At 56.0% G+C, this 11,910-nt stretch overlaps 7 protein-coding genes across 7 annotated transcripts; 2 read left to right on the top strand and 5 right to left on the bottom strand.

Annotated features, from left to right (window-relative positions):
* Positions 1-55: 55 nt before the first annotated feature.
* Positions 56-1,957, bottom strand: JCM15063_000353 (MFS transporter; the record flags this gene model as incomplete). Its single annotated transcript, XM_076676471.1, has 7 exons — positions 56-367; positions 440-569; positions 637-1,204; positions 1,269-1,377; positions 1,451-1,615; positions 1,698-1,711; positions 1,795-1,957. The coding sequence occupies 7 exons, from the start codon at positions 1,955-1,957 to the stop codon at positions 56-58; spliced, it is 1,461 nt and encodes a 486-aa protein (XP_076536452.1).
* A 340-nt stretch (positions 1,958-2,297) lies between these two features.
* JCM15063_000352 (glutathione S-transferase family protein) lies at positions 2,298-3,695 on the bottom strand (the record flags this gene model as incomplete). The annotated part of the gene is made up of 8 exons (XM_076676470.1): positions 2,298-2,336; positions 2,396-2,443; positions 2,508-2,809; positions 2,877-2,895; positions 2,963-3,092; positions 3,164-3,224; positions 3,296-3,423; positions 3,514-3,695. 8 exons carry the CDS (start codon positions 3,693-3,695, stop codon positions 2,298-2,300), a joined length of 909 nt encoding a protein of 302 aa, XP_076536451.1.
* A 165-nt stretch (positions 3,696-3,860) lies between these two features.
* Positions 3,861-5,035, bottom strand: JCM15063_000351 (glutathione S-transferase family protein; the record flags this gene model as incomplete). Its single annotated transcript, XM_076676469.1, has 6 exons — positions 3,861-4,224; positions 4,305-4,344; positions 4,408-4,425; positions 4,498-4,630; positions 4,701-4,759; positions 4,822-5,035. 6 exons carry the CDS (start codon positions 5,033-5,035, stop codon positions 3,861-3,863), a joined length of 828 nt encoding a protein of 275 aa, XP_076536450.1.
* Positions 5,036-6,449: 1,414 nt separating this feature from the next.
* TYR1 (prephenate dehydrogenase (NADP(+))) lies at positions 6,450-8,264 on the bottom strand (the record flags this gene model as incomplete). Its single annotated transcript, XM_076676468.1, has 7 exons — positions 6,450-6,534; positions 6,616-7,329; positions 7,403-7,554; positions 7,620-7,768; positions 7,849-7,965; positions 8,039-8,094; positions 8,158-8,264. 7 exons carry the CDS (start codon positions 8,262-8,264, stop codon positions 6,450-6,452), a joined length of 1,380 nt encoding a protein of 459 aa, XP_076536449.1.
* Positions 8,265-8,517: 253 nt separating this feature from the next.
* ERV1 (flavin-linked sulfhydryl oxidase) lies at positions 8,518-9,137 on the top strand (the record flags this gene model as incomplete). The annotated part of the gene is made up of 2 exons (XM_076676467.1): positions 8,518-8,583; positions 8,646-9,137. 2 exons carry the CDS (start codon positions 8,518-8,520, stop codon positions 9,135-9,137), a joined length of 558 nt encoding a protein of 185 aa, XP_076536448.1.
* An 86-nt stretch (positions 9,138-9,223) lies between these two features.
* TRM82 (Trm82p) lies at positions 9,224-11,225 on the bottom strand (the record flags this gene model as incomplete). Its single annotated transcript, XM_076676466.1, has 5 exons — positions 9,224-9,938; positions 9,999-10,454; positions 10,521-10,757; positions 10,822-11,067; positions 11,140-11,225. The coding sequence occupies 5 exons, from the start codon at positions 11,223-11,225 to the stop codon at positions 9,224-9,226; spliced, it is 1,740 nt and encodes a 579-aa protein (XP_076536447.1).
* A 106-nt stretch (positions 11,226-11,331) lies between these two features.
* On the top strand, positions 11,332-11,843 carry JCM15063_000347 (uncharacterized protein; the record flags this gene model as incomplete). Its single annotated transcript, XM_076676465.1, has 2 exons — positions 11,332-11,494; positions 11,644-11,843. 2 exons carry the CDS (start codon positions 11,332-11,334, stop codon positions 11,841-11,843), a joined length of 363 nt encoding a protein of 120 aa, XP_076536446.1.
* Positions 11,844-11,910: the final 67 nt, after the last annotated feature.

Here is an 11,910-nt window from a genome sequence, read left to right as displayed (position 1 = left end):
ACTTCGAGAGAACCGCATACAGATTCGAATTTGCCAGTGGTAGAGACACCTCTGATCAATCCTTCTTGTGATCGACATTGGGAACGGCGATCCAGATCAAGAATTGTGCGGCGAATAGCACGACCATGACGGGTTGGAGTACTGCGGGCGAGAACCGCTGCGCGAGTGCACCTGTCACGAAGGGGAAGATGGCCGATCCACACTGTCCGAAAGCGGCAGTGAATGCGATCGAGGGTCCGTGCAGCTTGCGAGGCAGCAGTTGCGTGATGAGGCTCATGACGATTGGATACAGGGGACCGATCAAAACGCCGATGAGCGAAACGACGATGGCATTGCCGATGAGGCTGTCGGCGAACCACACGGCGAACTTTGGGAATTGGTCATCGCGTGTCAGCGAATTCAAGTCGTGTGTTGAGACGAGTGGAACGGCTGTACTCACTTCGAGTGCCAGTGCGGCGGCGAGGTAGAAATAGATAACCCGCTTCGGACCGACGAGCCGGTTGAGGGGATTCAACACAGCTCGTCCGACCGTCAGACCCAACCAGAATCCGGTCGCCACGTATCCAGCGCTGTGAGGGTCAACACGCGGGATCAGGTTTGGCGCACGGACGCATTGGTGAGGCGATCATTCCTCACCTGGGTCCGCCGTTTCGGTTGTCGATCAAGAAGGTTACAATCCACCCACCCATACTGACTTCACTTCCGACATAAAAGAGGATGAAGATAGAAGCGAGGATCGTCGTGCGCGATGTGAGCGATTGCATAAAGATGCTCTTTTCCTTCTTTTGCACTCTTCGCAAAGTGTTCGTGTCTGGAGGGTACCTGATCGACGGCGTGTCGGCGTTGAAGCTCTTCATGGATGATCCGTCGAGAGGTGGCGTCTGTGCCTCGAGCGCCACTTCTTCGCGCGGCGACGGAGGACGAGCCGATTCGTCTTCCGGCTCGGAAGTCGGTTCGCTCGTGTCGAGGACGTAGTTGAAGCGGAATGCGTACAGTAGGACACAAACATTCAAAAGGGCGATGAAGAGTGAGATGGTCCAAAACTTGGTGAAATGTGTTGGATAGTGCGAGGCGAAAGCAGTGGCCGCCAGCGGGCACAATGCAGCTCCCGCACCGTACGAAGCGTGCAAGAACCCTAGCTTGCGGTCAGCATTTGGTAAAGTGGCAACGTAGACGTTTGCCATGGAGTCCTGGATTGCCATGCCTGGTGCGTGATCTCTTGTCTTCAGTCGGATTTTCAAGCTCGGATATGATCGATGAGGACGTACCGAAGCCCGAAACGCAGTACAAAATCGGGAAAACGGGGAACGGGAACGCTGGAATTAAGAACGTGTAGGCAGTCGCTTGAAGCGCGGCGCCGAGGACGATGACTTTTCCCTGAATAACAAGTCCGCTGTCAATTCCTATCCCCAGCAGTATATGCGGAACAGCGGAGCAGATGAGTACATACGAGACCGAATCGATCGACGAGAAGATACATGGCTCCAGCAGCGGCGAGGAAACCGACGGCTTGGCCGATGAACAGCATCGACACCACAGTGTAAGATACGCCGTAATGCTCTTGGATGTATGGAATGAGGGGACCAGACGAGGCATCGCTCCAGCCAGCGATGAGCTGTTGCGCAGAAGCTACGGTCAGCTCGGAGAGTCGAGAAGGGCAGGAGCTGGGCAGATCGCATCTCTGGAACACGACAAACCATGGTAGCATGACCTGAAAAGAGCAAAGTGCATTGTACCACCGGTCAACCTCGCGGCTCGAGTACGGAGCGATCATAAGAGAACAAGACAACTCACAGGCAGCTTCCTTGATCCAGTGATGCTTCTCGGGGATAGCATTAGCACGAGAGTGGGCAGGCGGATCGGCTGCCGGTGGGGCGGGCGCGCCGTGGCTGTGTAGCCGAAGCGAGTGGACAGACGTGGCTTTCGCCGGAGTGTCGAGAGTCACAGTTGCGCTCATAGCTTCGGAAGTCGGCAGAGAGGATGAGAAGAGAGGGAGAGGGACCGGCACCGGCGAGAAACGCTTGTTCCAAATTGTAACAATGCGCCGGTCCGAAATCTCGCTTACCTAAAGCGCAAAGCGGATTTCTTGGCCTGCTTATTATAATGATCCCCGTCACGAGCGGCGACAGCAGCTCGCGTGACTGTTCCAGCGGGATCCATCATGAGAGTACAACCCTGTAGGTTGCGGCCCAAACTCACATCTACTTCACTGAAAACATTCTTTTTCGCTATGGCCAGCTACACAAGCACTTAATGAGTCGACAAAGGATCAAGCAACACAAATGAGCCCCAAGCTTCTACTTTTTCAAGGCGTTGTTTCCCGCTTGGACCCAGGCCTGTTCAGCACAATCCGGTCAGTCTGACGCCCTCTGATCAGGGAATTGAGAGCACGTACAGCCGAAGCTTTCGTCATTTTCTCCTCTAGCTCGGGATCCGCTTTCATCTGTGGGCATGGCGTGTCAGCACCAGCTCCGTATTTATCCAAGACAGAGCGAGTGCAGACTAACGCGGGTGAGGCTGTCTTGCTCCGGAACCTTGAGAGCCTTCTGGGTCGCCTCGCGGTTCTCGATCCTTTCAACCCAAGCTTTGAGCGCCGGGAACGGCTCAATCTCGACGCCGGCCCACTTGGACATCCTGATCCATCCATGACTCATGATGTCGGCGACCGAGTACTTGCCTCCAACGAGGTACTCCTTCTCTTGCCCGTCTTTCTTGCCAGTCAAGTGGTCCTCATAGACGCCGTACAGACGCTTGGTCTCGTTTTGGTAGCGCGTGATTCCGTACTCGATCTTCTCAGGTGCGTAGCGGACTGTCGCCATTCAGCTAGGCTTGTCAGCTCAACTCGTTATAAAGCGTGACAGACGAGATGCGCTCACAGAAATGGTTCGCTTGTCCCTGACCAAGACGCGGTGAATACGGGTCAGAAAGTCTCGTGAGCTATCAGAATTGCCCGGTTTCGTACCTGCATCGGTCCTCCACCGCCCATCTGGAAGTTGATCCAGGAAAGCATTTCGGTCTCTTCATCCGGGTCTTCGAAGTGAAACTTGTACTGCTTGTCGTAGTTGGTAGCGAGGTACTGAAGGATTGATCCGCTACAGGAAATGATCGAGTGTGAGTGACCGAGCGCGTCGATCGAGAGTATTGGAACGAGCGCAGAACGTACGACTCCCAAACACGAATTGGCTTCTTTCCTGCGCGATTGTCGAGCAGAGTAGGGATTCGTCCTGTTTGTGGCCCTCTTTTCAATGTCAGGAACCGTCCACATGGGTATGCATGCTCGAAGCTGCCAACGCACCGTTTGGGTTGATCGCCTCGAACCATTCCGACTTTTGTTCGTTGTCTTTCATCGAGATGGGCACAACCGTGTAGCCATCAATCTGTCCCGTCGCCTTGAGCTCCTCGAGGTAGTACGCAGGTTTATTTCTAAGAGTTTCGCATCATGTGGGGACAGGAGTCAGTCGGACAGGCTCAAGCCCGTATCGCTGGGACGGCTCATGAAGACTCCGAGCTGACCCGTTGGGCGTTTGGGCAGTCAACAGAACGAGGCCTGGGTTCTGTAGCTCTTTCGGGCCCTTCGCAAGGAGTTCGGCAACCGGGTATGGCGACATGATGCGAGCAGACGAGTCGGTAGTGCTGAACGTGCGGTGAGTGAGGTGGTTGGTGATCGACGAAGCTCGACGCGCAGCGGGGGTCATGCACCGAGTGAGCGAGTGCAGGTGTTGAGGAGGTGGAGAGACGAGAGATTGGTAATCGTCTCTCTTCGGTCATTGATGATCGCAGCCTTCTCAAGTAGGATCCCGACTCTCTCTCTCCTCTCGACCAGCTTAGATGCGGCGTATTGTTTCTGGCAATTTACACAACTACTCTGCCTGTCCAGTCTCTTGCGCTGCTTCCCGTTCCTTTGCCTCCTGTTCCCTCACTTCCATCTCCTTCTTCATCCTTTCCATGATCTCCTGCTCCAATTTCGGGTTCGACTTGATCCTCGTGACCAAGTCTTGTTCGGGCACTTGCAACGCCTTTTGCACAAACGGCAGCGACTCGACACGATCGATGTACGCACGCACATTCGGAAAAGGTTCGAGATCAAGAGACGCCCAGAATGCGACTCGGAACCAAGGTTGCGTGCACATGTCGGCGTACGAAGGCTTGTCACCAACCAGCCACGAGCGCGAGGCGAGATGCTTTTCGTACACGCCGTAGATCCTGTTGACTTCGGTGCGGAACCTGGAATTGTGGGACATCCACTGTGCGTGTCAGTCGAAAACGGGAGTCAAAGCAGCGATCCACAGTCTTGGCGGATGTACCTGTCGTGAGAATAGTCGCATTTGACTTGCGTGTAGCGTGCTATACGTGAAAGTTCTGCGATCAGCATCACAGAGCACAAGCTGATTTTGTTTCACAGCTTACAGAAATGGTTCAGTTGCCCTGTAGGTCGAGATCGAGCAAATTCGCTAGTCAGAACACTCTTTCACTTCTTCTCAAACCGGAAGAACTGACCTTGTTGCGGCCCGAGATTCGCTTGCACGAGGTGGATCCAATTCAGCATTTCTTGAAATAGATCGTCGTCTTCGAATGTGTACAGATACTCCTTGTCGTACACTCGCGCAAGATATTGCAGGATTGCTCCAGACTGGATGATCGAGCAGATTTCAGCCTTGGGTTGCGAATCGCATCAGCAGAAAGGAGCACGAGAAGCTCACCTCGAAGACGTGCAGCGGGGGTTTGTTTGGCCGGTTGTCAATCAGCACGGGCATCTTGCCTAGAAGAAATCCCAGCGCACGTCTCAGCATCCGAGTCAGAGGACTTGATAGCATGACACACTGTTCGGGTTGAGCTTGATGAACCATTCTTGAAACTGTTCTCCCTTTTGAAGGAACACGTTGACGGCGGTGTAGTCCGGAATCGCGCCAGCTTGCTTCAATGCCTCGAGCGCGTAGCAAATCTTCCAGCCGTTCGGTGAGTTGCCCCAAACACACACGAGGCCCGGGTTCGACAGTTCAGAGGGGGCTTCGGTACGCAAGACAGGAGTAGACATGGGTCCAGATCTAGATGTGCGAACGGTTCAGACGTGGAGTAGGGCTGCTGTACGTAGATCGATGAAAGGAAAGCAAAGCGGAAGAGCCACGCAAGCGCGACGGATGTATGCATCGGGTGCACCCGAAGCGGCGAAGCCGGTCGCGCATTAATGTTGATGCCTCCACAAGGTTGAGACGTCGACACGTGTCGCGACGAGCTGGCAGTGGTCATCGAGTGGCTCCCAAAAGACTGTCGCGAGTATTCTCTCTGCGGAGCCACTCGACGTTCGCTGCACTAATGTGCGCGAGACGTGGTGTCAGGCGGGCAACCCCGCGGTTGGACCCCTGCCGTCTTACACGGACCACCGTTTCCGCCGGGCCCTTGACTAGCAAGGCCGGTTCGCTCCTTCCTCTCTCTCTCTCTTCAGACTTCCTGTCACCGGTCACTGGTCAGTGGTAGCATCCCTGCAAGTGACAACTGTGGCAACGTCCCCGAATCAAGAACAACACGCGAGGCTCTACAAGCCTCACACGTCGCTGTCGCACATCGACCAATCCCAGAATCCGCCCGGCCACTATGTGTCGCAGAGCTGAGTGCTCCCCGTACAGCTCAGTTCGATCGCGCTCGCCTTCCGACGGAAATCTCAGAATACGAAGGAGTTCCGTTCGCGGGGCTGGTGCAGCAAGGACCCGACGCAAAGACCTATATCAGCATTGTGTGGTTTGCCGCTTCCTCGAATCATGTGGCACTTCAAGCCTTGACGCGCTCATCGACGAGCTACGGAGAGGAACGAATTGCCTGTGGTAGCGAACGTCATCAGAACAAGCGTCAAGCGTTGACTGTTGATATCACGCACATGCTTCTTGCGACTCGGAAAAGCGCTTCTCCATAGCCCTTCGTGGAGCGCGTCAACGCTTGAAGTGCCGCATGGTTTGAGGAAGCGGCAAACCACACAATGCTGATATAGGTCTTTGCGTCGGGTCCTTGCTGCACCAGCCTCGCGAACGGAACTTCTCGATATTTCGAGATTCCCGTCGGAAGGCGAGCGCGATCGAGCTGAGCTAGGCAGAGAGCACTCAGCATTGCGACACATAGTGGCTGGGCGGATTCTGGGATTGGTCGTTGTGCGACAGCCACGTCTTGCGGCTCGTATGTTCTCGCGCTTTCCAGAACTTGCTCGTCCTATTCTTTGGTCAGCTCCTGCGTCGAATTATCACCTTACTAGCTTATTATCCCTATAGCTGGCGATCCTTTGATACAGCTCTGCGACCCGCCTACGAAGAGATTCCGAACACTACAGGCAGCCATGTTTCAATCTATGTATTCATAGCTTGCACGGCCGACTTTATTCAACGTTCGAGCGTTTCTCTTTGTGCATGTTCCTTTTTGTACCCTGGACTCGGAAGAGTGTGTATGTGCGTTGCGCTGGGAATCTAAGAAGAAGAAACGGAACCAGGTTGCTTGACGGGTTCCTCGGCCAAAAAGGCAAACATGTCTCGATTCGCTATTCTCGATTCCCTGTGGTGAAGGAGAAGTGAAGTTTCAGTCTTGTATCCACTCAGAAGACACAGACAGCGAGACAGATGGACAAGGACTCACTCGAATCGAGGTTCGAAAAAGGTTCTGGTTTCTTCGAATCGTTGTTGGTACGCTTCAAACGAACCGTACCGGATCGTATCACTCCATCCTCTCGCCGCAATGACGAACTCGGCATCGTCTCCACTGAACGCAACTCCGGGTCCGTGGCTGCTCGTGGCGGCTTCGACCGCCGCCTCGAGCCTCTGCTCGTCTCGGAACAAGTACTCGGCGACTCCGATCCAGAATCGGAACACTGGAGTCGCTGCGAGTTGCAGGTGCACGAACGGTCGGATCTTGAGCAAATGCCAACTGTCGACCATTGCGAGTAACGCGAGGTGAGAGTTGGGAGGCGGTGCGGGAGAATCGGCCGTCGGAGGTTGTCCAATGGAGAATCGATCGAGCGCCGAGTCGGACAACAAGATCGGGCTGGGTTCGCCTTCCTTTGCCGATGATGTCGAGGAAGCCCCAAACACGAAATCTCGTGCGTCAAACACTCGTTTGCGCAACTCTTCTCGTTTACCGCCAATCATGAGCTTGAACAAGTCGGTCGCCGACTCGCTGAACTGGTGGATCTGTTTCTGTGCGGTCGGGTTCAAGATCGCGAGCCCGGCGTACACGTGCCACTTGGCGGCGTAGATGCGCAAAGCGATATTGATCTTGACGACCTCGATTCCTCCGATGTAGCGACCCAACTCCCACGGGAATTGTCCCGTACACCTCCATGCCGTACCCATTCTGTCAAAGGTGAGCCCGGAAACTCGCGAATCAGTATGCAGTGACTGGCTCCGAGAAAGAAGGGAGGACTCACGACAAGAACGCGGCGTGAGTGACAGCCTGCGTATTGGCCGTCACTTCGTCGTGTTCGTCGTACGACAAGTGCACGTATCTCGACTTGAGCGGGGCCAGCAAGTTTTGCACAAACTTGACGTGCTCGACATCCGCTCGATGCTGGATAATGATCTGTAAACGACAGCGTGTAGAGTTCAGCCGCAGAGCAGAACCGCAATTGAGAACAGGTCACTGACGAGTGCTTGACCATCTGGAGGCACAGTCGGACCATGCAGCGAGTGGATCGAGACGATGTGAACATCTTTTGGCAGATGCTTGTCGAAAGCGGCGCGTTCGGGAGCCTTGACCGAAGTCTGACCTGACACGATCGCTCCTACTTTCGTAGCTACACTCATATGAGCGAGCGGGCAGATGGGTCAGTCGACGGGAGCAATGCAGAACAGGACAGGACAAGCGAAAGCGCACAGGGACCGTACTGGGCGACAACCTTGTCGACGAATGCGGCCTCGACCGAGTAGATGATAAAGTCACTCTCGCGCGAGACGTAGTGACCGTCGCGCATCGGCACAAGCTTGTCCTTGCCTAGTCGCCCGTTGCAGGATCAAGTCAGAGGCGCCCCGCGCTGAGTTCAAGTTATCGAGATGAGGACACTTACCTTTGCAGTACTCGACGAGGCTATCGTACTTCTCTGGGAGGTCACACACATTGATTCTGTTTCCAACGGACAAGCTCTAGCGATGTATTCGGGGCGGAAGGGGGGCAAGTCGTACGAACCGGTTACACTGTCCTGCTTTCGAGAGACGTTCGGCGTACATCTTGCCCATCTCTCCCATACCGATCAGCCCGATGACTGCATCGTGCAGCGCGGGTGGAGCGACCATAGTCGCGAGCGCGTTTTCGAGTTAGACGGTCAGGAGCGAGTGAGCCAGATTCAGGAAGCGATCACGCAAGAGCGTATTGCTGTTTCAAGGGTCGAGAGGCGAGACCTTCTGGGCTCTGCGAGGGGTTGGCGAGTGGTACGGGAAACCGGTCAAAGGTGATTAGGGTTTCCGCAGCGCGTCAACCTTCGGCTCAGAAAAGTCTCATCGCCACGAAGGAGCTGTTTGATGACTCTCCGAACTCCATCTCCCTACCATGTCTGAAACGAAACCGGTACTCAAGCCAGGAGAGATCCTCGGTCCAGACGGCAAGCCTTGCAAAGTAAGCACCGTGCACGTGACGGCTGAAAACATCTGGCCTGACTAATCGGTTCACATCACTAGATCTGTACCGGCTTCAGAGCGTGGACGGGCGCATCGAAGAAGGGTTCGTCAACGACCACGAAGGGAGCAGCAGCCGGACTCGCGGCCGGATCGACTGCCTCGATCGCTGCAACCGCCTCTGACTCTGCCGAGCCTGCCCTCCCTCGCGATTGCCCGCCCGACGTCGAAAGGTTGGGTCGACACACATGGACGTTCCTGCACACGACAGCATCGTACTTCCCGACGACCCCTTCCGAACACCAACAAACGTCCATGTTATCCCTCCTGCGTTCGCTTCCGACCCTGTACCCGTGCGGCACGTGCGCCGATCACCTTGGACAGTTCATCAAAGACCACTCGCCCGACGAGGCCGTCAAATCTCGAGCCGGAGTCGAACGGTGGATGTGTCAAGCCCACAACGAAGTGAACGAACGGTTGGGCAAAGACAAGTTCGAGTGCAACAACGTCTCGCAACGGTGGCGAGATGGATGGCAAGACGGTCACTGCGATTAGAGTTTTTCAACAGAGTTGTAGTTCATCCATGTTGTATTATTAAAACTCCCCGCTCCCTGCGATCACTGCATCCGCTTGTGCTGTTTTTACTGCTCGGACGCCTGTTGCTGCTGCTGCTCGTCCTCGATCTCCTTGACTGCCAGTTTCTCCCCGACCGATAGGTCCTCCTTGCCTACCCCTTGTTCAAGCTTGAGTTTCGCCTCTTCCCACCTTCGCAACGTCTCGGCCCTTCCAACCGCACGCTTGCCATTCTTCTTCCACGCCCCGGTATCAGGTTCGTCCGTAGCCGTTGCTGCGTCGGGTACCGATTCCCGTTCGTCCGAAGTACGTTTCGAACCTCGTTTGCCTCCTTTCGGTTTGCCATCGCCGACATTCTCGTCACTCGGTTTCGTTCCATTCTCAGCTCCTCCTCCTCCCTCGTAGTCCTCTCCCGGGTGGTGCAACAGCATCAACACGGGGTACAACGATCCGATACTCGGTTGTTGCTCGATCGACTCGCTCGCCGACGAAAACACCGCAGTCGATTCTCGCGGCAACACGGTGAGCGTGCGAGTTGTTGCCGACACGGCGACGCGCGCAAACAGCTCGTCGGGAGTCGAAGTCGACGACGACGACGTACGAGTCGAGTCGAGCGAGACGAGGAATTCGACAGCCGAGTCGGCAGCGGCCGGGACTGGCAGAGGCGCGAAATCGAGGATCGGGCTCGGGAACGACACGATTGAAGGCTCGACTTTGCCGCCCGCGATCGGGAATAGGGAGGGTAAGAGGCACGAGAAGGGGATGTAGAGCAGCGCAGTCGAACTGACGCGAGCGAGCATGAGCACTCCTTCCTCCAAACAGAATACGAGAATCTGAACTCACCCAGCAGCGAGAACTACAATGCCACCTTCTTCCCTCGTCGCACCCACTTCGACCATTTTGATGACCGCCAATCCAGTCTTGAGTTCTTTCTTTTCTTGCGGTTCGACGCTGGCCGCATCCTCTCCTTCCGCTCCTGCGTCTTCACCACCTTCGAGCTTCTTCTTGCCCTTCTTGTCCTTCTTGCGACCCGCGGGCATAGGATCGGGCAAGACGGGGGCGACCACGACGTGCTCGAGGAGCAGGTCTTCGATGTTGAACTGGCCTACGAGGTCTCCGACGGGCGAGGCAGTGTTAGACGTCGAAGCAGGCGCAGGGGTAGTCGAAGGGAGGGTCAGCGAGTAGGCCTGGATCGTCGGGTCTCCTCCAGCAGAGAGGAGGAGCGGAGCAGAGACTGTCGACGATGAAGCGGCGGAAGACGACGCGACGGGAGGGAGGTACAGCAATGACGAGACGAATCTTTGATTTTTCTCGTAGTCAGAAATGGGTTCCATGAGATCAGGATGAGAGCCAGATGGGACTGACTGTTTCGAACCCCACAAGAAGCCTTCGATGATATGGCCATGCGGGAACCGCGACACGCGCACGTGCTCGTCTCGGTCTCCAGTCGCAATGTACTGCTTGCCATCGGTGCCAGGGATCAACGCGAGCGCATTGAGCATCGAAACGTGACCGAGGACGGGGAGGTATTCCGGTCCCTGCTTCTTGTCTTGCGGTTTCGAAGCTGCGGGATCCGGTGCGTGCGCCGGGTGAAGTGGAAACCTGCAGCACAAAGAAGTCTAGGTCGGACCGCGAAAAGGAGATACGGGACTGAGCTGGCACTCACGTGTAGACGTCTCCAAACTTGTCGCCGACGACGATCTCTCCGTTCGCGGTCACGTCGAGGGTGTTGGCGCGCTTCATGATCTCGCGCTTGGACACGAATTCGAGTGACGGGAGCTTCGACACGATCAACTGCTTGTCCTCGCCAGTCGAGACGACAAACGAAGTCGCAGTGGCCGTGTCATGGTACGTCGCGAGGGAGCGGACGAGGGCGGTGTGAGGCGTCGCAGTCGCAACTCGGGTTGAAGTGCTGGAGCATGTCAAGAGTCAGCCGCTTGAACCGAGGAGAGAGGCAGTGCCGGAAGAGAAGATGGAAAAGTACGCGAGATCAAAACATGCGAGCGTCGAGTTGCACGCCGTGACGACGAGCGACTCGGTTACAGCGAGAGCCTGCACGGGATGCTGCATCGTAACGGCGGTCAAGCGGTGCGAGGCAGCGAGGCGAGAGATGTAGAGTCTCGTTCAAGTCGAGACGCGATTCTTTCTCGACCTCCACCTCGATCACTCTCGACAGATGGGGTTCAGGTTCAACCTGTCTGTGCTTGGACTCGTGTGTGTGCTCGCCTACCTCGCGTTCCACTTCCGAGCGCTGTATGTCGACTACCTCCCCGTGACCCTCTCGTCGCGGCTGCGGCACTACGCCCCGCTGCGTACATTCGAGGATGCCGCCGAGCAAGGTCAGTCTACACGCTCTCCACTCCGATGCGGTCACACTCAGGTCGTCGCATCCACCCCGTGCTTCCACACGCTCCCGAGCCCGAAGCTCCCCACTTGACCCGTCATCCCCGTTTGCTGACCTCGCACATGATCGCAAACACCCGCACAGGCTTCTCGACGTCCAATTTCGACCTCTCGAACAACATTGCGGGCGACCAGCGCGCCGGACTCGACGAACAGACCCTGACCGAACTGCGCCGCATCATGGAGCGCAACCGGGTCAACTTTGACGAAGCTCGCCGGATCCACATGGAGCTCATGTTCAGAAAAGCCGGCATCGGGCCAGATGGGCTTCCGATCGGTCAGTAGTCCTCCTCGCTCGTCACTCGGATGGCACTCATATCAGTCCGTTCCTTCGCGGCGCACAGACAAGAAA

Source organism: Sporobolomyces koalae (assembly GCF_050403365.1).
Source record: "Sporobolomyces koalae JCM15063 DNA, S_koalae_JCM15063T_v1_ctg4, whole genome shotgun sequence".
Lineage (NCBI taxonomy): Eukaryota > Fungi > Basidiomycota > Microbotryomycetes > Sporidiobolales > Sporidiobolaceae > Sporobolomyces > Sporobolomyces koalae.
This window is presented reverse-complemented; position numbering and strand designations above follow the sequence as displayed.